Consider the following 26,914-nt stretch of genomic DNA (forward strand, 5'->3'; position numbering starts at 1 on the left):
GTCACTGCCAAACTAAAGGTGAAAGGAAGTGGAGAAGCTTCTTGGTAGATTAAAGAACAAGAACATTACTGTATGCACAGTAAGGCATTCAGCTGAACTTACACTTCAGGTTGTTTAAGGAGTACAAAGCCCTATTTCCTAACAATGTGGAGTGACTGCATCTCCTGTGGGTATAACAATACAAGGCATGCACCTTGACTGCCATAATTTTGCTTGTAACTACACAATTTTGTTACAGCGCATTTATTTCCAATCCTGTTTCCCATGTTAATCATGCCTGGATGCAGGAAGGGAAGTGAAGGGAAGAGACCTGCAGGCTGTATCTTTTGAGAAAAGCTAGGGCAATTGTCTACAATAGCCCAGGGCATAATGTTTAACACATATAACACAGGATCTAACTACTATAGTGTGTCTCGTCTCAAGTTGAGAGTAACGCCATGTTGGATTTCGTAGCGACACAAGGGTGCGTCACCAGCACATAGAAAAATCACCCTTCTACACAGAATTAAGGCAATGTGCGTGATTCAAATCTCCATTGTGAAACCCAACATGGCATTACTCTCAACTTGGCATTACTCTCAACTTGGGATTACTCTCAGCGTTACTCAACGGGAGATTCAGGCACCAGAAACAATTTTGTTTGATCTTTGGATCGAACGTTGATGCTGCTCCGATGCTTGTTATTAATAACTAACAACTAACTAATATTGGTCAATATCAATACAGGCAAAGACTCATATATAGGCCTATATGTTATCACATTTAGCAATAGTCAATTAATTGATTCATAAATAATAAGGATCGACTAAGCATCAATGGTCGGTCGAAAGATCAAACTAATTGGGTTCTATTGCCTTAGGGCCCAGTGCACAGTATTGGAGGGTGCTTTGTCCACCGCAGTGATTATTATAGCAGAGCATGGTCACCACTCGCCCGTCGGATCCGAATGGTGAATTCGGCAGCTAACAAGCTAAATTTGTAGCTGTAATTATTGATTTTAGAGAGTTCAAAAAATAAAAACATCAACAAATTTGATTTTTTTTTTCTATTGTTGAGGACAACCTCATATTTTTTTCTTCGTATTTTGGATACTGACCATACCCTGTATCAAAATGAATCATGTTGTGCACAAATGTTTATGAAGGTAAAGTGAGCCAGTTTGAGTTCTCACATACCTTCTAGACATTTTCCTTTAAACACTACTCTCTGTTCTAGCCTGAATTTGTCCATCTGTTCATGTGAGCTGAAGTTGATTTCTCTTGAGACGGCTTTGCATTTTAAAATTTTCTTCGGTACTCTTGCTTCATGTTCTTTCTCTGGTTGTGATCTGTGGAGATATAAAAGAAGTATTATATGGATGATGATATTAAGGTAACATTGACTGGTAACTTTCAAATGGATAAAAAATAAATTGAAACAAAATGAGCTTGTCCATGTCAATCTAGATACAAGATGTTAACCCAAAAATGATATATAAGGTTGAAAATACATCTGTAGTTATTGAATTCAACATTAAAACTAGAATTTCGCGGTTCTCGACGCAAAGCGTCGGCCGCAATGCCTCCACCTTGACGCCCATCATTTTAACCTGTGCAATTTCACTTGACCCAAAAATGACCTTCACATTATCTGCCTCACTAAGGAGGCTGTTCCCACTAAATTTCATGAACCTGCAGCAGTCTATAGCGATTTGACCCCGAATGACCCCAAAATGACCTTGACATTTATTTTGCCTTGTTTCAGTGGTTGTCCCCACAAAATTTCATGAATCTGCGACAATCTATGGCGATATGACCTTGGATTACCCCAAAATGACCTTGACATTTTTGTCTTCCCTACAGTGGTCGTTCCCACCAAATTTCATGAACCTGCAACAATATATGGCGATTTGATGGATGACCCCTGGATGACCCCACAATGACCTTGCGATGACGCATATTTTGCGCGGAAAAATAATCAGGTCAAGAACTCCTGGCTGTGCTACTCTCCGCCAAGTTTCATCACTGTATCTCATACAGATCTCCAGATAATCTGTGCACATGGTTATTTCCCTTGATATGCATAAATTATGCAAATTAGGTACTTAATTACCATATTTTGCGACAATTTTTTGGAGACCGCCAATTGCCACCCCTCCACCAAATTGCATCATTATACGCCTCACCAGTTCCGAGAAATTGCACTCGCAAGCTCGGACGGACGGACGGACGGACAGATGGACGGACAACCAGGAAACAATACCTCCGGTGGAGGCATAAAATACCTCCAGTGGAGGCATAAAAATACACAAATAAAATGGACTATGAATTATTTTGTCTTGCTTTTCTGACCTCTGTGAATAAAGAATAATTTATGATTAGGTGCTGTAGAATTGGTAATATTTTAGTGGGTTTGCTAAACCTGTAACAACAAACAATTATATAAGAATATTTTTGGACTGTCCTTTCAAAACCACTCAAATATACCTAAGTCAGTGCTACCATTTCATGTTTTAAAATAATAATAATGGGTGCCCTCGGCATATACGGGTGCAGCGTTTACCGATTTGGAAAAAGTTAATTTGGGCTTGAACCTTTCATGCTAGCCCTACTTCTCAAACAAAACCTAAATTGTCAAGCATTAGCAGATGAAAAGGGTGTATGATGCATACTTGAAATCATTTTGTTCACACATTCTCAAATTACATAATTTGTACATGACATCCGCTACCTAAGCACATAAATGTCCCAAAGTTGGCATTACATACATGCAGGACAGTGATGTGCTCACTATGAATAATTATGGTACGGTAGGTCATATGTCTGCAGTGTGCTTTTATGTGAGACTTCATAGCATACATTGATACTAATACATGTTAAATGCAACATGGATGTTTTTTTTTTTTCCAGAAATGATAATGTTACGCTTCAAATTCTTAGAGTGTTATAGCAGGTATACCATATAGATAGCAAAAGGATAGCATTTAATCTAAATCATAAATGACTAGTATTAAATGAATAAGTATTAATTCCAATAACGAGGAAAACACATGTTCACCCATGTTTATGGGGCGAAAACCTGAACAGGAACACATCAGGAACAGAAATTGGTATTCATATCAGATTTGTTCTACATGTAGTTACTAGTAATTGCTGAAAACAATAAAAACATTCTCAAAATCAATTTCACCTACATGTACATCTGATTTATCTTAGTCAAACATAATATTTAAGTTGCCTTTTCATCAAATCTAAATGTCAAGTAACTAGAACTTTCAAGAACTGCAGACAAACATTGACTTGGCCATGTAATGCAAGTATGGGAAATATTGGACAAGTAGTTTTCATACTGCTTATCCAGCAAACGTACACTAGGCCCAAGCTGCAGTCATAATCCTTCACTTTCAGCTTTCGCTAAGTGGTCAATTTTGTGCAATTACCATAATTTGTGCCTCAGTGCATCGGTAAATTGGGCTTAATTCCATTTGCGCTGACCCAAACTGTGCTAATATTATTTTGGTAATAAAATTTATAATTGATGAGTTTATTTTAAATACATCATTTAGTGTTTGCTGACTTGCACACATAGGGTTAACTTAATTTTCCATGTATTCCCAAAGAGCATTCATGTGCATTCTCGTGGAATCCAATACCATGACATGAAATATGCGGTTTTCCCAGCAATGAGATTTGGTCCATGCATTTTTATATTTTCCTGCACAATTCACTTATTTCATACACAATTTCAGGAAAAGATAAGGTTTTACTACTTTCTTTTCAGATACTTTGCACACATTTTTTTTGGTAATTTAGGTAATAATGGAAAGGATCACGAAAGAAGAGATAAATTGGGTCAGAAGTGGTAACAGACCTGGATTTTCTGATGTCATAGCCCTCCTGTCAGAAGAAATACTTGTAACAAGGTCAGGAATCACTTCAAAGAGATGAAATATCAATGGGGAGAGTTGGCTTAACCCTAACCCTACCCGTGGTTTTTGTGCTATCGGAAGGGAAAGAAGGAACAAAAAGGAGAGAAGATGAAGAAGAAAGTCACTTGGCACCCCCGGATTGAACCTGGGACCCCTCGATGCCACACAGAAGATCCCCAGCATGTAGCTACACGGGTGACGTTGGCCTGGCCAACGATTCCCTGGGTATATATGACTTGGTCTGATTGCGTCATCAAGTCCCGTGGAATGCATGCACGCAGAGCGTTTTTAATAGTGAGCTTTAGTGAGTCCTAGTTGGGTTAGGGTTGAGAAGGCATATAGGGAAAACATGCATATAGCTTAAAGATGAATGCCACCAAGATAAAGTTAATGTCTTTCAACAGAGCCCAACAGCTTTTAACATCAACACAAATAACGGCACAGACAAAGCTAGAAGAGAAAAAGACTTGTCTCGGAGAATAGATAGCTAACACAAGGCATGATATCAAAACACATAAAGACATCAGCTTGGAGAGCATGCAACAACCTCAATAAGATCGGGAATACTGCTCTACCAAAAAAATACTTAAACTGCACATCTTCAGCACAACTGTGGAGCCTGCATGATGATATGGATGTGAAGCCTCAACAATTACTCCCAAACCAACTGAAAGAGCTGAACTAGAACTGGTTCCGTTCCTCGCGCCCAGAAGGGTTCAAGCACGCTTGTGGATTTTGTAATGTAAGAGAGGGCCTGCCAGTCCTCTACGCACCAAACAAGCACTATTAGCTGGACAGGTGTTACAAACAAATGTTCAGGACAGTGTCCAACATCCATTAATTTGGAAACAGCACATAACTAACAACGACCTGTATGGAGACCTTCCAAGACTATCAGAGAAGAACAGAGAATGAAGGTCTTGCTTTGTTGGACTTTGCTTCAGGAGTACGAACCTGTTGCCAAACTGTGACACACAAACATGGAGAAGAAATCCTGGTAGAAATCCCCCTTATTAATAAAAAATGATGTAGTGCTCAAGCAGGACACTGTACTGGAAGCATATGACGACCACGACCTACGAATGGCAATCCAGGACAGAAGGATATGGAGAGCTGTTGTGGTTTGGGAAAATCATCCAAAATAAGAAAGTAAATCATTTAAACCCAAGTCTAAATTGCTTTCAGTTTAACTATAAACCTGATACAAACTTTTCAATATCTATTCTTTGATTCCTGTAAAATTATTTTAAAATCATGGAATTTATAAATAAATTAATTTGATGTTGTCAAAGAAGCTCTGCATAAATCCCCAGGAAATCAGCCATTTCTCTGCAAATCCATACAAAATATATATAATATTCCACACAATTCCCCCTGCGAAATTTTCTATTTTGTTTTTTTGTGCAAAATTCAATTGGGCCCTCCCTTGTTCATGTGATATAAACTATAACTAGCTCACAAACATTAATTTTTCTACTGATTTTATTATTCTACTTATTCTTATTAGTCTCCTTTGCTTTTTTTTTTGTCCAGAAAAAAATTATGTTCATATGAATTGTAACACCTGAAGTTGGATATAAGAGTATAACATTAACAATACATTTGACATTTAATGAACCCCTGAATGTAAACAGTAAACATGACATGTTGTGAAATTGACCTTTTTTCTAATCAATTTGGCACATTTTCACAGCAATGTTTGAAACTGACACACACAAAAAAACCCATTGCTGAGGTAATCAACCTGTTATCACAATAGTTCTTTTCATCTGAAGTTAAAACATGTTGGCCAGTAAAAGGGAGCTGCATGCAAAAGAAGCAGCCACATGTCTTGTTATTAACAATGTAAGCGCTTTCCACTTGTCATACTGGACAGAAAAACGAGAGGAATTGGCCATGAAATCTGACAGGTGTTTGCCTAACAATTTCTTCAAGTGTAACAATGATCAGCAATGATCATTTGGACTGCTCCAGAGAAGAATATTGAGAGTATACTTGAATAAAAATAGGCTGTGTCAATATTGCTCCCAGGTGAACAACAATGTATTTGGTTTATACAATGTACTTGTAGGTTAACATCATTGAAGTCATCTTGAAAGAGGATTTATTTTATAAAATGATTTATTACTTTGTAACCACAGATTGTGTTGTAACACATATTTGAGCAAAAATGTTTGCGATTTTGGATGTGCTTTCTTACAGAAGTTTACAGTCCCAAACTTGCTCCTCTTATATTTTGATACATTACAGCCCGTCTCAAAAAAATTGTGCAAGTAAAAAAGCGCCCTCTTTGGCAATTAGAAAATACCGTTGTGACATAATGCTTACATCAACGTCACGGGCGCAGTCTTGGCTCTCGAATGCCGTTTGTTCTGTTCAATTTGCTTGTTCCAATTTTGAGATATGTTATTTAACAACAAAAGGGTAAAATCAGAATTGTGCCACTTTTACCAGGGAAGAGAGCTGTACATGTGAATAAATGATAGCAGATGTTGATGCGTCTAATGCACTCTCCTTTCGGGCGCATGCATTAGACGATCAACATCAGCACGCGCGGCATTAGTTTGTCTAATATCTCTCCCAACAAGTAATCGCGTTCATTAACCTATAACATGTATAAGTGCACAATATTTGTTTGTCTTTTAACATGTCTTAAGTGACTAAGAGAACAGTATTTACCATGATAAAATCATTGACATGCACATGTATTTAATTTTTACAGCAGAATGTGAAATATCTATTTATCTTTTAATCTCTTAAAAAAAAAAAAAGAGAATCATCATTCCTGCATCATGATAAAACAGTAAAAACAGTCAAAAAAATTTTGTGTATTGTGTAATTGATGCATTCTTTTGATTTTACTGAAGGAACTCTTGATAAACTTGATGCTAACACTGTTACATGTAAAGCCATCTTCCCTAGTAAAAGTGGCACAATTGTGATTTTACCCTTTCGTCTTTAACTAAACATATCTCGAGATTAAAACAAGCAAATTGAACAGAACAAACGGCATTTGAGAGCTAAGACTACGCCCTTGACGTTGATGTAAGCATTATGTCATAACGGTATTGTCTAATTGCCAGAGAGGGCGCTTTTCACTTGCACAATTTTTTTTGAGACAGGCTGTATACACTCACACACCCATTCTTATTCTCTCCTGCTTCTTACAATATATACATTGAAACTGTTTCACTAATAGATAAAGATGAACTACACATAGAAATATTTATAGTTTAATGAACGCGTATTACTTATTGGGAGAGAAATTAGACAAAATAATGCACGCGCGCTGATGTTGATGCGTCTAATGTACGAAGGGGGAGTGCATTCGCAAGCATCAGCACAAGTGCATTATTTTGTCTATTTTCTCGAGCAATAAGTAATACAAGTTTATTAATCTATTTCATACACTAGAAGAAAAAAACATGTGATTTTTACTTTTTTATAACAAATTATCACTAAAAATGTTGGAAAACAGAACCAAGTATAAATGCATCGACCCGGCCGAAAAATGAATCAATCCTAGGCGACGCTTGAACGCTGAGAAACACTGCGCTGTAGTACGCTGGAGTGCACAATATACACAATCAATGCATGTTTCGTACTTTTCTAACAGCTTTTCTGATTGGCTGCTTTGATATAAGAGTGTATGAAATATTTTTACTGGGATGCAAACTTGCTCTCAAAGATCTATGATTCTGATTAACTGCACCTGATTTCATCCAGAGACCTCTAAATCCACTTACTCATTCTCATTATCCTCAGTTAACCATTTTGAAACATCTATAAAAATGACATGCAAAATGCAGAAAAGTGTTGTCTCCTATGCTTTAAAAACAACAGGTATTTAGAATGTATTTTTTTAATGGAAATGTTGATATGGATCTACATGTAAGACTAAGAATGAAATGATTCCATATGCATAAATGAGCTGCTATGTATTGTTGTAATCAATATCATCAATTATTTGAAGTGACAGTACCTGTTTCCAATTTGTTTCAAGTAGGTTGAAATAACACTGTATTTTGAGAATAATATTTTACATATACCGGGTACCACAAATACCTGTGTGACCCTGGTTGATGAAATGTGATTGTTATCTTAAAATAAATTGTATTCCCCCTTTCGCACGAAGATGTAGCAATATCAAAATTTGCATGGTTTTGAGCACTTTTGTAAGCACTGGTTGCATAGTACGCAATACATTGTTACCATAGCAACGTATTGTTGTGCTTCTTTACCAGTGTTCAGTTTATGGCATTCACGTATTGGCATGTTTACAACAGTATGGATTGTGCCAATGACCTGGTGGAAAATTAACTGATGTTGCATGCCTGGTAGAGAACAACTAGTTGAAAATATTGTAGTTGATAAAAAATATTTAAGCAACCAAAGGTAAATTCATCCGGCATTGAGGGGAGGGAGGTAGTTAGCAAAATGCATACCTCATTGTCAGAGGAACATCGCAGTTGGTTGTGGTACCTTTAAAAAATCCTCAAAAATCTAGGAGGGAGGAAATTATACAGGTACAAACACTGTGAAGTCAATGCTTCATGTTACATTACATAACCTCAAGGCAAAGACGTGTATCATTATACAAGAACACTCACAGCTAGTCAAAGTTGTTATAATTCATACTGAGAGTGACTTTGCACAGGAGCATGACCAACAATGCCCTTTTATTCCACCAGATGACGCAACTAACTTTGTGATGTTTCCTCCACAAATCAATACCTCAAATGCAACTGAATGTTCTATGCATTCACTTATGATTTATTCATGCTCTAGTAATGTGACCAGCACTTCCTATTTTATGTTATAGCCGAACGTTTTTAGTCATCCGAGAAGTAGCTCACTAGTATACTACGTAAGACTGGTGTAGATTTGTATGCATCCATTCTCCCGTTGGGCTTTCTGATCCAAAGTTGAGACTAATGTCACTTGCTTGTTAGGTGCATAAATTATGTAAGCTTCACACTGTTGTATGGAAATGGAAGGTACAAGGGTAACATAGAAAAGGATTGATGGCGATGAAAACGTTTCTCAGTAAATATGAAGTTTAATTGGAAATTTAACATCCATGTTACATGATCATGAACAGTGGCATGTACAAAGGGTGCTGGGGGCCATGCCCACCCACTTTTGTCTGTCAGTCAGGGGATTTGCACATAATCATGGGGAATTAATATTAGCTATTACGGCGAGCGAGCAGAAATTTGTTGAAGTCGGGGGAATCAAGACCTGTGGCCCCCACTTTTGAAAAGCTGTGGACGTCACTGATTATGAACATTAAGAAATATTACATAAAATATGTATGCATATATTGCATAAGGTAATGAATGGGATTTCAAATTTATATTCCTACATACTAAAAAAAGAACAAAATATAAGCAAATTGTGGGAAACCAGCATACAGTTCATTGATTTTTAGTTGTGCCACACAATGCGTTTAAGTTCAATGGTGATAATCTCCCCCAATTACTGCATTAGCCTCCCACACTACCTTTCCTGGCACACTTCAAGTAGTGCATTAGCTGCATTGTTTTTATATTGTTGCTCAAAATACATTTGAAATCTGTCAATTGTTTTCTATGCCCTCTCTTTTAAAATTTGGCCTCAGTACACATTTTTTCAAATAACAAATTTCTCTGAAATTAACCTTCACAATGAGGAAAATTGATCACCTTTAAGGAGCTTTCAGATCACTTACCAATTTAATAGGGCCTGGTGATATCCATGGTACAAAATCCAGGAATTCAATTAAAATTTGCACGCAATCAGATTCATTCTGCTCCCATGTTCCATGCTGTGCAATTTTAGGTTTTTCATGACAAATAAGCAACTATGGTTCCCTACATTTCGAATTGAAATCTAATCCCTGAACTATGCTATTTTCAGTGCAATTTCTACACAATGTGCTTCATTTCCTCTCCACCTTTTGCTTGTTTCCACTTTATTCTGTGCAATTGCCCAAAAAATGTTCTATTTTAACCTTGCAAATTGTCAAACCCTGCTTATCACCAATCCTTTGTAACATACTAACCCTCATTGTCATAAACTGAGAAGTGTTTAGGTTTGTCTTCTTGTGTATCCATACAGTGTTGATTATAAGGACTCTAATATTTAAAAGGATGCTTTTAGACCAGTTTAATCACTTCTTAAGAGATTCCATTTAACATTTGCCGCCTTCAATGTTACAAGGTTACGAAAGCTTCCTGCAGTTTCAAACTACGTTCACATTTTTATTAAATTCAGCACATTTTTCCTAGCAAAAATCAAAACAAACTAGATTAACTTTTTTTCCAAAGAAATGATATGAATTAACTTTTCCAAAAATCAATTTCTGTCATGCTACAATTTGTCAGTATATTTGTGCAATGCCCAACAAGGGATGATTTTAAAACAAGAGCTTCATGCCTTGATTCTCTCCTCAATTTATAGCAACAAAAAGATTTTAAAATTTATTTTCAACATTTGTATCTTGTGTCATTTAAGTCATTTTCTCCACAGAAATGACCAATGAATAACTATGTGGCTGTGGGGAAAGGGAAAGCTTTCCCACCAACTGACCTTAATATTTTCCCCAGCCTGTTATAGCAAATAAAGAAACCATGTTAGCAAGTATGCTACCAAATATTGCGATGAAAATTTATATGTGACATTAATTGGACCCAAAAGACCATGTGTTATTTATACAATGCTTAGTTTCATTTGGCAAGACATCTGCTGGTTGATTATTTTATTTCACACAGAGTATTTCTTGGATAGCAGCTTTGCAATGCATTAAAGCATACTCCTGGTTGTATAATATTCATATTCCTGGTTGTATAATGTTCATATTCCGCCATATTGAAAACTAACTGACAGGCTAATATGACAAGCTTGGTTGATATATATGGGAAATGATATTTAAAATTGATACTCAAGAGATCTTACTACTGTCTTGCTGTACCTACAGGAATGGTTAAACTAGGGTAGAAGTAGAAAATGAAAAAACAGTGGCATGATCGACGGAAATTATATATATTATAATAAACATAATCTTTCACCAGGTTCGTCATTGCAAATAATAAAGGAGACAAATAGAAGAGGAGGAGATAAGATTGAGTGACTACTTTTAAAAATGGGTTCAAATTTTAACCTGCCTAATCTTGAAGCTCTGGTGGCCAAGTGGTTTTATATGGTTAAGTCACATGTCTTGTAAACATGAGGTCCTGGGTTTGATTCCTGTAGGGGAATTACTTTGTCTAGTTAACTCCTTTATTATTTGCAATTGCAAGTGAAAAATGATGTTTATTTCGAGTTTGATGATGTCAAAAATGTTGTCACAAATCAGCTCAAGTATTAAGGTTATTAATTATTTTAAACTGTTGTGATTTGGTAGTTCACAGCATCTTACGAATGGTAGTGAGCTTTGGCAAAAAACTGCATTGCTCAATTCATAGCGAGCGTGTAGAAGAATTAAAATATCACAGATATACTTTTATAGGTGCTGCGGTTCTTGAGTTAGGTTGTAAAGAGGGCTGAAACAACAACACTTTTGTAAAATGTACATAACTAATTAACAACAATAAATTAAGCAAGTTTGTAAAGTATACGATTTGTAGAATGAACTTTTGCAAAACATCAAGGTGTTAATTTTCAATAATATATTGATCTAGATAATGAAAATCGATTTTTAGGTTGCTTCGACCAACAATACCTCGTCTACCCTTAATGCATTTCTTTTAGTTTTAGGCCGTGTAAAATTAATATTTTGGTTCTCGCCCCTCCCTCCTCAATTTCTGGGATTTGTCAGATTTTTTTTTTTTTTTTAGATTTTTTCAATTTTTTTAGACTTTGGAATGATTGATGAAATCTTCATACATATAAATAAGTTTATTAGAGAACAAGCATCACTTCCAAGTCTTTTGTGGTACTCTAGGGGTTTATCCTCAGAATCTCACATTTGGAAAAAAAAAAAAAAAAGGGCCTCATCGCTTCCTCGAGCACTGTTGGAGAAGACCGAAAACTACTGACAATGCTAATTTTACATTGAAAAAAAAAAAAAAAAAAAAAACACCTCCCTCCCTCATCAATTCATGAAAATCCTCTGGACGAGAACCAAAACATTAATTTTATACGGCCTTATGGTAAAACTTTATTCCTGGCATTTTGGAAAATATACTTACTGAACATCTGTCCATGAACCATCCATTTAAATATCTTTACTAAATAGTAGTAATGATGATCCATAAACCTCTTAATCTTCTATTAAGCATGTTAAGTGAACTATAGTGGAACATGACCTGTCCATTAACTTTTGTTATCTCATACTAAAGTATGTTTGACATAAGTTGGCAACATGACCTTAGTCCTATTTGTGTATGATCCATACATGATGCATTATGGTGTATTAAGTCATGTTCCACCTTATCCTGGATAGACTATACTGTATAACCTACATGCATGCACATTAATATAGGCTACATATTATACTCTCATTCAGGGTAAGAGTAGACAGACATAGAGAGGTGGTTCAGTTTCCCTTCTATTAAAATCCCTCTGCTGAACATACTAAACAAAATGACTTCAACTGACGCTTTTGAGACAGTCAAAATGCACAATGAACAGATTGTTTTTGTATTATTAAAACATAATAGACAAACTGAGTTGATACAAGTATCAAATGAGCTCAGTATAAATCAGATTTCCACTTCACTATCACAATAATGTCATTTTTTAATCTGCTTTAAAACAAAAAGGGTACAATATAATTTTCATGAACAATAGGCATGTCAGTTTTATTTTGAATTCTCCTTGTTAATTAAGATTCAAGGCCGGTCACTACTTATCTATATATATCTCTGTAGGACAAGATATTTTTGACATGTAGATTCCTTAGAGATGAGACTGAGAGAGATATTTTTACTGCCAGCCATTAAACACGCTTATAACATAAGTCACAATTTTTGAGATTAATTGTGTGCAATCTATATAAATAAAAGGAAGTCGCTAAATCTTGTGCGCGAATAGACTCAGAGATGATTTCACTTTCAGCTCTGATTTAGTCGTACATTGATCGGGTACATATTGCCATTAAACCATCGGAGGTTCATTTTTGCAAAAATTGATGGTAACTAAGAGAATAACAAAAAAAACTGTTGTGTTGCTATGCAAAATCGCATGCAGTGGCATTGTGGGTAATAAGGACAGTGTGAATCGCGTAAGAATATTTCCATTAAAAAACCATACGCAGAGCAACATTGCCCTGTTTTCTGCCAACTGCGAGGTGGCCAAGAAATGATTCAGGCTATCTAGATGCACAACATCGCTGCACTTTAAGAATGATCTTACGAGCTCTTCACCCCTACGCAGAGCTACGCACCCCATTCTTCGCCACTGCACCAAAGTTGGCAGCCAAGAGAATAAGGCTACGTCGCGTGAATTTTATTATTTATTCTAGGCCTATGAATCGTCGTTTAGTTTTACAGCCAAATTCATACGGGAGATTGAGGAATATACGGGGAACGCATTGCACTTTATTTGGTTGAAACGGTCAAGACCAAGAATTAGCCTCAAAATCAGTGAAAATATGATTAAAACCGGGGTTTTTCCGGGATTTTTGTTGTCAAAACTCAGTGGTAGCGCTGCATCGTAACTAACTGGCAGCAGCGTTGGCGTTAGTACGTCGGCGCATACTGAGCAATGTGACGCGCTTACGCACGGGTGCATAATATGCACAGACCAACTTTCCGTGCCGAGAAATAGAAAAGAAAAGAAAGGAAGACAAAACTGCAAAGGTAGGCCTATGGATGGGTCGGGTTGTGGATTATATGCATGGTACTGGATTCGGTTAAGAGATTACCCGCCAAGATGATAAAAAATCGTGAGGATACGAGAGGAATGAGAAGGAAGCTAAAAATAAATAAATAAAAAAATAAATAAATAAATAAATAACTCATGTAAAAAAAAAAAAAAATGAGAACAGAATTAAATAGATAAAATTCAAACGGGAAAGCTAAGCAGGAAATATGAAAAATGGGAATAAAATGTAGAAAAAAGCCAAAACTAAAAGGAGAAATGTAAGAAATGGTAGATTTATAAAATAATGCGTGGGAACGGGGCTCAATAAATGAATAACATGGAAACGGAAATCACAAGCTAAGCAGCATGGGAACAAAATAGACCTATGCAAAAGAAACTGAAGAGAAAGAAAGGAGCTAAATGAATAATAAAAAAGAAAAAACAAAAGAAGAAGACAACAAAGGTACGGGTAGGCCTATTATACGGGTTATGGTTACAGTAACTAAATGAAACGGGAGCAAACTAAAGAGGGAAAGAAAGAAAGAAATTAATCAGGAAAATTAAGGGGAAAAAAGAAGTTAAAATTAGAAACTAATCAGGAAAAATAAGAAAAATAAATAACAACTGAAGGAAACGGGAAATCACAAGCTAAGCAGCTAATGAAAATGAAGCTATAAAGGGAAACGTATAAGAAAGGATAGATTTAGAAAATAATGGGAATGGGGTTAGGCCTAGATAGATAAATAACATGGAAGCGGAAAATCACAAGCTAAATAGCATTTTGTTTTAATGGAAACAAACTAGGCCCGTGCAGAAGAAACTGAAAAGAAAATGGAAATGCAAGAAGGGACAGGTTTAGAAAAATAAAATTTACCTTTCAATGATTCTACCTTTTCAGTAATTCCTCCTGTTTTAGTGATCGCTCCCATTTACTCATCTAGCGGGGACCCGCGCGAAGCGCGGGTATCCCGCTAGTAGCAATAATTTCAAACACGCATGTTCTCATTTATCAGTCTGCTAATTTCTTCATAAAATGTGCTCATTTGTTACAGGTGTAGTGTACAGAATTGATATTCTTTTCATGTTTTTAGTTTTGCTTCAGCTCGAAAGCGTTTGAAAAGCACACAATTTTATTTGTCATAAAATTGCAACTTTAGACAGATTAGTGAAAAGCAAGAAAGCATGGTGATTTAGAGTGCATAAATCCACAAGTCTCAGCACACTTTAGTGATTATCATCTCTTGCTCATACAAATTGAATGCTACAATCATTGGCTAACTAATTTAAATGGCAGTTACACAGGTTTGTAATCTATAATGACTGTTCAAAAGATACAGTGCAAGTTAGCTCTCACTTGATTATATCATGGTCACTGTCAAATAACACTATCATTCTACTCAGCACAGAAAACTTACCCAAGGCGCAGTAAGGCAATTACCTTGGATGCCCCATGCCTAGTGCATACTGGTGTCCCCTAAATGTGTAACTTTGAACACATTCTTTAGCATCCATCCATCCTATTAAAGCTTTAAATAGCCAAATTGACTTGAAAAATGGATGCTCTGGTAAAATTATCTTTATGCCCTGGTAAAATTATCAGCCGACTAGTGACTTAATATATATACAGAGGTTGTGATCAGAGGTAGTTCAACAGAAACTGATCAGAGGTAGTTCAACAGAGGCTGTGATCAGAGGTAGAGTTCAACAGAGATTGTGATCAGAGTTAATTCAACAGAGACTGTGATCACAGGTAGTTCAACAGAGACTGAGATCAGAGGTAGTTCAACAGAGACTGTGATCACAGGTAGTTCAACAGAGACTGTGATCACAGGTAGTTCAACAGAGACTGATCAGAGGTAGTTCAACAGAGGCTGTGATCAGAGGTAGAGTTCCACAGAGATTGTGATCAGAGTTAATTCAACAGAGACTGTGATCACAGGTAGTTCAACAGAGACTGAGATCAGAGGTAGTTCAACCGAGACTGTGATCACAGGTAGTTCAACAGAGACTGTGATCAGAGGTAGTTCAACAGAGACTGTGATCAGAGGAAGTTCTACCAAATGATCTCTAACAACTGAAGTATGTTTGACATATGTTGGCAACATGACCTTTGCCCCATTTGTGTATGATCCATACATGATGCATTATGGTGTATTAAGTCATGTTCCACCTTATCCTGAATAGACTATAAGTATATGCATGCACATAATATGTATACAGATTATAATTATATACTCTCATTCAGGGTAAGAATAGACAGACACAGAGAGGTGGTTCAGTTACCCTCCTATTAAAATCATTCTGCTGGACATAGTAAACAAAATGATAGTGTCATGTATCCTTTCAACTGATGCTTTTGAGAAAGTCAAAATACAGTATTAACAGATTGTATTCTTATATTAATAAAACATAATCATAGACAAACAGTACAAGTATCAAGTATTCAACAGAGACTGAAATCATAGGTAGTTCAACAGAGACTGAGATCAGGGGTAGTTCAACAGAGGCTGTGATCTGTGGCAGTTCAACAGACACTATGATCAGAGGTAGTTCAAGAGAGACTGTTATCAGGGGTAGTTCAACAGAGACTGTGATCAGGGGTAGTTCAACAGAGGCCGTGATCAGAGGTAGTTCAACAGAGGCTGCAATCAGGGGTAGTTCAACAGAGGCTGTGATCAGAGGTAGTTCAACAGAGACTGTGATCAGAGGTAGTTCAACAGAGGCTGTGAGCAGAGGTAGTTCAACAGAGGCTGTGATCAGGGGTGGTTCAACAAAGGCTGTGATCAGGGGTAGTTCACCAGAGGCCGTGATCAGGGGTAGTTCAGCAGAGGCCATGATCAGAGGTAGTTCAACAGAGACTGTGATCAGAGGTAGTTCAACAGAGACTGTGGGCAGAGGTAGTTCAGAGACTGTGATTAGAGGTAGGTTAACAGAGACTGTGATCAGAGGTAGTTCAACAGAGACTGTGAGCAGAGGTAGTTCAACAGAGACTGATCAGAGGTAGTTCAACAGAGACTGTGAGCAGAGGTAGTTCAACAGAGACTGTGATTAGAGGTAGTTTTACAGAGGATGTGATCTGTGGTAGTTCAACAGAGGCTATGATCAGAGGTAGTTAAACAAAGACTGTGATCAGAGATGGTTCAACAGAGACTATGACCAGGGGTAGTTTAGAGACTGTGATCAGAGGTAGTTCAACAGCGACTGTGATCAAGAAAGATTGATCAGAGGTGTTTCAACAGAGACTGTTATCAGCGGTAGTTCATGGACTGTAATCAGTGGTGGTTCAAAAGAGACTGTGATCAAGGTAGTTCAACAGAGGCTATGATCAGAGGTAGTTCAACAGAGGCTATGATCAGAGGTAGTTCAACAGAGACTGATCAGAGGTAGTTCAACAGAGACTGTGATCAGAGGATGTTCAACAGAGACTGTAGACAGACACATGTACCACATAACATGTTTTAAACTACAAACTTTTAAGTGTAAAATTGTTGATTTCAGTTTTGCCAAATTGATAGTTTCCCTTTTTGCTCAACTGAAAAAGATAAATAAAGTCTGACTGAAAAAAAAGCCTGTGGCTGATATTACAAGCATGCACTTGTAACAAAACAAAAACAACAACAACAAAATTCACAAAATCCCAGATGCGGACACTGATCATAAGTGTGTATCTCCAATGTTTTGTATTCAGCAACTGCACAAAATGTGTATACATCCTAGTAGTTGCTTGCTTTCACTATTTTACAAGTGCCACTTGTGGCTTGCGACCATTACATTTTATGTCATTTAGTGACAGTGGCAATTTGATGTAGTGCTTCAAATCGTATATTCTTGAGATCAACATCATTTTATTCCCAAGTATCATTAGAATATCAAACAAAATACTATTTCATAGAATATCAAACAAATTACATGCGGCCACCTGATAATAAAACCCTTCTCTGTGTCTCCCATTTCCTGAAGTAGCCTAAATCTCACGCTGTTTCGCCCAAAGGTACACTTAATCTTGTCTCCACAGGCATATCATGTTGTACCACTCGGTTCCCAATTTTTGTCCTTTATTATTTTGCAAACTACTAGAGAATCATTGCCAAGTCAATCTTTTAATCACTTTTGTTGGCATAACGACAATTTTCAAGCAACTTTTGGAGTCATGATGCATACTTTTTGTTGTTTTAAGGGGGTACTACACCCCTGCAAAATTGTGTGCCTATTTTTGCATTTTTCTCAAAAATCATAGCACATTGGTGACAAGTAAGATATGTATATTATAGGGGCAAGGACTACAACTACTGCACTGCAAATTTTATTTCAGCACAGACAACAGTTGTGGAGTTAGTCAAATATGAGGGAAAACCAATATTTGATCAATAAATCAATAACTACTTGCCTTGAGTTGCTGAATTTTCAGTGCAGTAGTTGTAGTCCTTGCCCTATAATATACATATCTTACTTGTCACCAATGCGCTATAATTTTTGAGAAAATGCAAAAATAGGCACAAAATTGGCCAGGGGTGTAGTACCCTTAAAGGTGTGCAATTTTTGTGCACTTCTTATGTTACTCTTGACTAACTTCACAGATGTTACACTATCTTAAAACAAAATACTCATGGGACATTTCACTTCATGAATACAACATACATGTACACTTTGGATCAAAACATTGCCAACAGATGTAGCCATAAAATGAGCCTCAGTGTTACTGATGGTTCAACAGAGACTATGATCAGAGGTAGTTCAACAGAGACTGTAATCAGGTGTATAACAGAGACTCTAATCAGAGGTATCTTAAAACTGTGGTTATCGTCACAGTTTTAGTTATAATCAAAAATGAAAGGATCAGATTTACTTATTAGCATTTTTTTCAAAAGTAGCATTAACAGAACACAAGCAGCACTATCGAGCACTGAAGTCCCATGAGGCCATGACACTGAAAACCACTTTGGTTTACACAATATGAACAGAAAAGAAAAAATGAAAATCTGCAATGTCAGTGTCTGATCCATTTTTAAGTAATGTACTTCACTCTTTTTTGAAATTTTTTCCTGTGCTCCCTTTAGAATGAAGATGTGGAAGTGTGGACTGTGGAACATCAATTAGTGTGTAACTTTTCTAGCTAAACAGCTTTATTAAGTTTTAAGGTGTCAAATTATGAAAAGCTATGAGCAGTCAAATTTCATAACTAGAAATTGTATGGGGCAGGGGGCTAGGAGGCAGTACCATGACAATAGGTTTTTGTTTCAATATAATTTTTTATTTCTGTTATTATTATTATTATTATTATTATTAACGGCATTTATAAAGCGCCTTTACAAATTGGACAAAGCGCTGTACAAAACAAAACAACCTTAAGAATACAAAAAACATTTTTAAAACAATCAAAACCTTAAAAATACACACATAGCATAATCAAAGAAGCAGTTAAAAACATGATACATGTACAAGTAATGATTTCCATCCTAAAATAAATACCAAAATGAAAACATAAACCTTATATAATGTACAGAAGTAAAAACACTATTTGAAACATAACTGATATACGCTAAAAACCATTTCTAAAAATTAGGCAAAAACACAATAAAATATCAGCAAAGAGACGGTGAATTACTTAGATGGATATAAGTAAGTTTTGAGTTGTTTTTAAAAGCATACACAGAGTTACATTTACGCAATGATGTTGGGATAGAGTTCCATAGTCTGGGTGCAGCTACCGAAAAGCATTGTCGCCAAAGGTGCGACGGGTGCGTGAAACTTGGAGGAGTTGTTTATTTTCAGACCGGAGATTTGTTCTGATAGGTGAGTAATATGCGAGAGTGTTAGTGAGGTATGAAGGACCGAGTCCGTTGAGGCACTTAAAAGTGAGTAACAACACCTTGTAAACAACTCGTTTCTCAACGGGAAGCCAATGGAGTCTGTCTAAGAGAGGTGCTGAAGGATGGTATCTATCAGTCCTGAAGACAATTCTCGCAACACGATTTTGAAGTTGCTGAAGCTTTTTCCTGTCCTTGAAGAAATACCGAACATAAGAGAATTTGCGTGAATCGAGTCTAGACAAAATAAGTGTGCGTACAAAGGTGGTGACAGCTGTCAATGGTGATGAAGCGGCGAATCACGGTACACATTCCTGAGATGGAAATTCACAGATTTAATGGTAGCTTTTACATGGTCCGTCATAGACATGGTGGCGTCAAAGCGTGACACCTAGGTTTTTGATTTTGTCAGAGCGTAATATACGGGTATCACCAATTTCCAAATACATGTCTTCAACTAACTTCATGTTATATGGCGACGCTTGTGATAAAAAATTCGATTTATCATCATTAAGTTTCAACTTGTTACGAGACATCCAGTCACTTATTTCTTTGATACACGATGCTAACCGCCACAACTCTCACTCTATCCTCATCAACCTTCGGGTCAAATGTTAAATAAAGTTGTATGTCGTCAGCATACATGTGGTAACTAATGTCATGTTTACGAATAATAGCACCAATTTCATAAGTATACAGAACAAAGAACAACGGGCCGATGACCGAACCCTGTGGAAGACCATAGCTGAGGCTGTTGCAAGGTAGGTAGGGGAGATTGGGGTTAGTTGAAACATTTTTCACAAAATCGTCTTTTTAACGCAAACCGATTACTTTCAAGAAACACTAACCATATCAGTATAACGTATACATACATGCTACAAATACAGCCTTAAACTTTATTGGACCTGCTTATGATTATTCATATAATCCAATTTGAAAATTTGAAAAAAAGTGTTTCAACTAACCCCACCCCTGGGGTAAGTTGAAACATAGGGGGGGTTAGTTGAAACACCGCTTGTAAAAAATTAAAAATAATTATTATTGTGTTGTTAGGGTTATACTTCCCTTGAAGGCACCCTTTAACATACAATCAGTGTGAAAAAAAATGAATAAATAAATATGTGGGAGTGCGGGTCAATACTTTGGACACAAGGTGACGAGTGTCACCATGGACCAAAATATGAGAAGCCTAAAATATTATAAAAATTTACTTTCTGTGTGCACTTTTTGCTTGTATTATTGCTTTTTAACCATATTAAAGCAATATTGAAGAAATGGTAAACATGTTACAAATTTTTATGCGATTTTCACGCTTCAACTAACCCCACCTCAAAAGTTTCAACTAACCTTGATGCCTATTTTTACATTTCAAAGTTCATTACACAAAATAAGAAATACAATAAAACTTTTATTTAACATTATTCTGGGACTTACTACTAGTGCTTATGATACTCAAAAAATAATCCCTGAATCTTCAAACAACATGGAGATAACGATCTTTTCTGAGGGGTATAAAAAAGTAGTCAGTAAGTCAAAAACAGATATTCCTTTCCCAAGCCAACACTGGTGGGGCATCAGTGCTGTTGCTAATTTGGTGGATGACCCTTACTAATACCTATTACTAGGTGCTAGTATTTTACCAAATTAATTTTTTGTGTCAGAAAAAAATACAATGTTTCAACTTACCCCGTGTTCCAACTAACCCCAATCTCCCCTACTGTTTTTAGTTAAAGAAATGAACCTTCAGCATTAACACATCTTGAAGAAATTAACCTTTTCTGAACCTTTTCTGAGTCCAGGAGGAGCAGGTGCTCTCCACTGAGAACACCATCCTGAAAAGTGTTTCAAATTTATAAACGGTAAAATGTTAACCCAAGTTTGTTCTGACTAAAGCCATCTCGAATCAACTTCTTGAACCTTCAGCATAAACACCTCTTGAAGAAATGAACCTTTTCTGAACTTCACAAGTCTGGGTGGAGCGGGTGCTCTCCACTGAGAGCATTATCCTGAAAAGAGTTTCAAATTTATAAACGGTAAAAAGAAAAAAAGTTAACCCATATTTCTTAGACTAAATCCTTTTTAAATCAACTTCTTGGCATGAAAATATCAATAAGTCAATATCTAGTGAAATGGTGCCAAAACGCTTATTTGCTTTCTTCCTGAAGCACGATCTGCCCTCTTTGACATTTTGTACATCTTCAGAATGGCAAAATGAACTGAATCAAATGGGGACATTGCCCGAAATAATAGTCACTCTAGTTCCCATGACACAGTTTGTAATTTCTTTTCCATCACCTATCCCCTACAGCCAAATATATATAAAGTGATGCTGTGACCATTATCATTGACCAAAATATGTGATAGCTGTTATTCTCATACTCTTTATCTTCAATGTTGATACTGTAACATCTATAGAATAGGTGTAAGATTTGGTCATGATGGTGGATATGGAGATACTTCCTCTGGAAAATTGGCAAAGAGAAAAATGGTGAACGTGCATTTTATCCACAAAAAAAAATACATGTTTCTATCAAGCCAGCTGTTTGACTTGTCAGTTACAGAGACTCGGATGTGATTGCATTTGATTTCTTAATTCGCAGGCCGGCCATTCTTTACGGGTGACATTGATTTTGCAAATTGGGGATAGACCAATATTATTGAAGTTGATTGAAGTAGGAGACTTTTGAATCGATGTAATAATGCTAATTGACCAATCAAGTGTAAAATGTGGTGAAGGGCTAACCTTGAACGATGTCATTATCAAATGAAAGCAGTGAATGAGATGAATTGCATTCTATCTACGGTATTTGATTAATTATTACTAGTTCAATTTTTTATCAGTTCTCCTCATAGGCAAGAAAAGGTTGCCACAAACATATGGTACAATGTACCTAATATTAGCAAAAAAATGGGTTTTAATTGTGGCAGCTTGCTGTAATAAAGTTAATTCCAAATAATTACATGAAGGTGAGGTCAACATCATTTTTGTAGAAACAGCAAAGCTATTTTGGAAAAAATTAAAAAATTTCAAAATGCTCAATGTGAGGTGTATTCCTCATATAAACAAACATAAACAAAACCAAAAATAAATAAATAAATAAAAGATAAACTAATCATCTTACAAATACAGCATTAAAAAATCTGACATATTAACGCGGCTGTGTACTCTAGCCATTGTTTCTTTCTCAAAATTGAGTTTTTATGATATGTTTGTACCTTGTTATGTTTTTTTATAAATACAAGGAATGAAAATCCAGATTTGTAAACTCCAACTGCAATATTTTAAGGATTTTATTTCACTATTCCACTCGTGTTTGAAATTGAAAAGGAAAGAAAATCTTTGTTGTACCAGCAAGGTACACGCTGCAAGAACAACTCATCGCGTTGCGTGCGTATCGCGCAATTTGTTAACGCACAAATACGCTATACATACGTGACGCTTATCTGCATGCATGGCGCATCTTATGGAAACACCACGGAAGCACTGATTTCACAAAAACCTAGTGGTCAAATGGCTCCGTTTTAGCTGATAAAATGTGGGTTTTTTTTTTTTTTTTCCCCCGATTTAAATATCAAGTTATGAATGGATTTCGCTCAAACTTCTCAAGGGGCTGTGGATTTATCCGATGTTCACGTAATATAAGTTACAAAAACGAAAACTGTCGCATTCTCCTGTGAGATTCGATGAAAGTGCAAAATGTGACCACTTTAAACTTCAACGGCCATTATTTCAATGTTCATTTTCTCGGTAAAATGACGATTTAGGTACACGATAACTCAATAAATACAGCATCTATAGGTAAGCAAATATGATCATCATAAAAGGATGATCGACTCAAGAAACGGTTTTCTCATTTTTTTTATATTTTGGTCTATTTCCGATTTTGGGCATCATTTTGTGCAAATAGGCGTTTTTGAATTTTAAAAAGGTCATTTTGATGCCTTATATGGTCAATATCTCAAAAATAAGGCCAATATCAAAAAATTTTTAAAAAAACGTTTTTGGAATGGAGCCTCAAGATTGAGCTAAAAACAAAATAAAATATTTTGGAAAGAGTGTTTTTTGTTATGATGTACCTAACAAATATTGCCAAAAACTCACTTTTTGTGATTTTCTTCAAAATTGTTGTTTTTACCCCAAATCTGTATTTATATTAAGATTTATTGATGTCTTGCCTTCATAAAAATGTATACTTTTATATGTTTCGCGCGCATAATTACAAAGTTATTGCACTTTTACAACATGCATGTCTGAGAGTACACAGCCACCTTAAAACAGTGACCTTTTGCTAAATTGAAGTGCTGTAAATTTACTAGGCACATTTTGTGGTTTAATTCCTTCATAATAATAATATATTATTCTGTTAAGAATAGGTCTGATTTGATAGTTAGTTGGGTGTCATCTAGAAGCAATACCCAGGTTAGTGATGAAGCTGATAAGCAAAAGAGCAAAAGACACAAGGGAAATCAACATCCTTGAAACAGATCGGGCCATGGAAATTTATATTATGAATTTCACAAAATGAACTACAGATTTGAGTGTTAACAATGAACTGTAGAATGAAGGCAAATTAAACTAGTGCATTATCATTGTTGCAGGATGCTTCGAGAATTTCTCTTCTGCATGATGCATCAGTTTTTGACAGAAGGAAATTTGTAGTACATGTTTCAAGCCATGTGAGATGACACCATGTACATGTACATTGAAGTAGTGACAAGATATCTTATTTCATTCAGAATTTGCAATACTTGACTGAACCTATACACATATCGAGGGTTGAGAGCCAGAAAGCCTCAACTCATAATCACCTGCACCCACAAAATGAGCATAAAGTCGCCAGGGCACTATACGCCGTAGAAGTGACGTCATAATCGGATTAACTACCATAGCAATAGATGAATACAATTTTTGAATATACCGCGCTGCACTGCAGCAGGTTGCACTATCTTTATTCATATAATAGATTGAATACAATATCGCTCTTTTCAAATAGACTAATCTTACAGGTGCAATCTATGGTTCAATGTATCGGTACCGCACGAACGTTGTAGTGCGGGGCGATATAGCCAAAATTGTATTCATCTAATGCTATGCTAGTTAATCCGATTAACTACGTCACTTCTACGGCGTATAGAAGATACAGTCCATTAATCATGATCAAATTCAATAGAAAACAAAAGACATTGCGGAAGAAATATTGATGTTTGAAGACCAAAGCAAGGAGCCAACTATATGCTCATTTTGTGAGAGCTGATCATAGTGAGTTACTTTTATGGCTTTCTGGTTCTGAACCCTCAATATATGAAGGGGTAAATATTCCACTTTTATTAGAGTTAGCCTAAGTCTAGGGGAAGCTATGCACTGGGTCAAAATGCATTAGGATTGGGGAAGGGAAGAATGTAGTGTCTACAATTACCAGTGGCGTAGTGTGAGTCATCCTATTGGGGTGCACCGATCATGAATGGGGCCACCGGGTCTAATTGGAAGAGGTTATTCAGCAATTTTCCTACAGGATTTTCTTAATTTTCACATCGATTGGGAGGCACATGCCCCCTATGCCCCTATGACGCTATATCACTGCAACAGATGACCACATACTTTCATGACACCCCACACAAGTTTCACCTAAGAACCAGCAAACATCTCCAAATGAAAGATGCCTTAACAAATTAAAATGGCCCATTTTGGAATTAAATTACAAATACTTTGACAAATCACTTTCATCACTTCACACACACCTCAACATAATCAACATACCCAGTAATTAATATGGAAAAAAGCAGCACTTTCTGGTGAATTCAGTAACCCAGTTATGTCTAGCTTCATCATCTTGCTACAAATTGAATGTTTGTCTCTTGAATAAATTCATCATCCAAGTTCCAATACATTTAATCTAGCTTAAATGGTTGACTTGACATCCAAATCCAGGCAAGACTTAACAGCAAAGCACGTTCAAAGCAATATTTCTACAAACTGGGTCAATCCATTTTGTGGACAATTTAAACTCTAATATGGCTTGATTAAGCATAGTCGCACACAACATATTGCCAATTATGATTCTATAAAAATAGTATTTTGTACCTAAATGTACTGGGTGATTTTGAGCCAGTTATACTTTGATCGGTTGAAAAAAAAGGGGCCTTGTAAATTGAACTATAGACATCCACCCTTGATATTTAGTATACGGCCCATGTGTCAAATATTGAGAAGGATGAGCAGAACATGGTATTATTATACATAAAAGATTAGTGCAAAATAGGTAAGATATTGAAAACTAAACATGGACTTTCACAAGTATTTAACAAAAACTTCAAAATTTCCCTTGACACTGAAAAAAATAATAGTTGAAGAAATTATTTCATTGACAGAATGCATGGAAAATTGTGCTTCAGATGCTACAACTTATTTCTTCAACTTTGGGAGTAGAAAAAAAATCCAATTCATCTATATTGTTTCTAGGTTTGTGGCTAGTGAGACTTCTCCAAACAACCTCTAGAGTCCTACTTTGTGATAGTCACACAAAATGGAAAGGATTAATGATTGCATCTTAGGCTGTGCATCCTACCATCTCCCTCAAGAACCAATGGAAACAACCCATGCACAATTTTCTATCGGGAAAAACTTGGTTATAATAATGCTTCATTCACTGCAATTATAATTTATATAATATTTAGAGTTGGTATAGAAATAAGGTTTGGGATGTGGGGTAGAGCTTTACAGGAAAACCAATTGGGCTTTGAGTTGTGATGGCTGTGTTCTTTATTTTAGTTTACTCTTTGTAGTGGATGCTTGACTTTCAACTAATTATTCATCTACTGTCTTATGACTTTTTAAAAGCGTGTTGATATAGGGTCAAATATGGCACTATTTTTGAGGTTCAATCAAAGAAAATAATGGAAATGTTACTTTAAGAAATTCTTTTAAGAATTAAATGAATTAAAAGAATTAAATGAATTAAATGAATTATGATTAAACTGTCTTAAAATCAAAGACTTGTGAAGAAAAAAACCCAATTGATTTTTATACATTCATGAGCTGATAACCCCCTCAGTTAGCTCAAATTGGTGACTTTTGCATCTTGATTTTATCACTGTTCACAAATATTTATTCTGACTTTCAACATTAAAAAGCTTTTTTTTTTAAAATAAAACAACCAAACATACATAGTTAACTGTAACAATGCCTATTCCTGGAACATTTAAAAATAATATTGTCAATTTTGATAAACCTGGAACAACCTTCACAACGGGGAGACCTGTCACATGTTACCTTCAACAAACATTGAAAAAGACAATTCATTTTCTTCATTCACCACATAAAACTTGTCATATACTTACAGATCTTCACTGCCTTGCCATAATATTTTCCCAGATTCTGCGTCTCGTAGGTTCATCCAATTTCTGAAATAGCTAG

At 36.0% G+C, this 26,914-nt stretch overlaps 1 protein-coding gene across 1 annotated transcript in view; it reads right to left on the bottom strand.

Annotated features, from left to right (window-relative positions):
* Positions 1-26,914, bottom strand: part of LOC140152450 (retinal rod rhodopsin-sensitive cGMP 3',5'-cyclic phosphodiesterase subunit delta) — an 80,446-nt gene that overhangs the window by 14,297 nt on the left and 39,235 nt on the right. The window contains exons 2-3 of the mRNA XM_072174770.1: positions 26,839-26,901; positions 1,176-1,327 (exon numbers count right to left, since the gene is read on the bottom strand). Coding sequence (XP_072030871.1) covers positions 1,176-1,327; positions 26,839-26,901 — 215 coding nt within the window. The remainder of the gene's footprint in view (positions 1-1,175; positions 1,328-26,838; positions 26,902-26,914) is intronic.

This window comes from Amphiura filiformis, chromosome 1 (assembly GCF_039555335.1).
Source record: "Amphiura filiformis chromosome 1, Afil_fr2py, whole genome shotgun sequence".
Lineage (NCBI taxonomy): Eukaryota > Metazoa > Echinodermata > Ophiuroidea > Amphilepidida > Amphiuridae > Amphiura > Amphiura filiformis.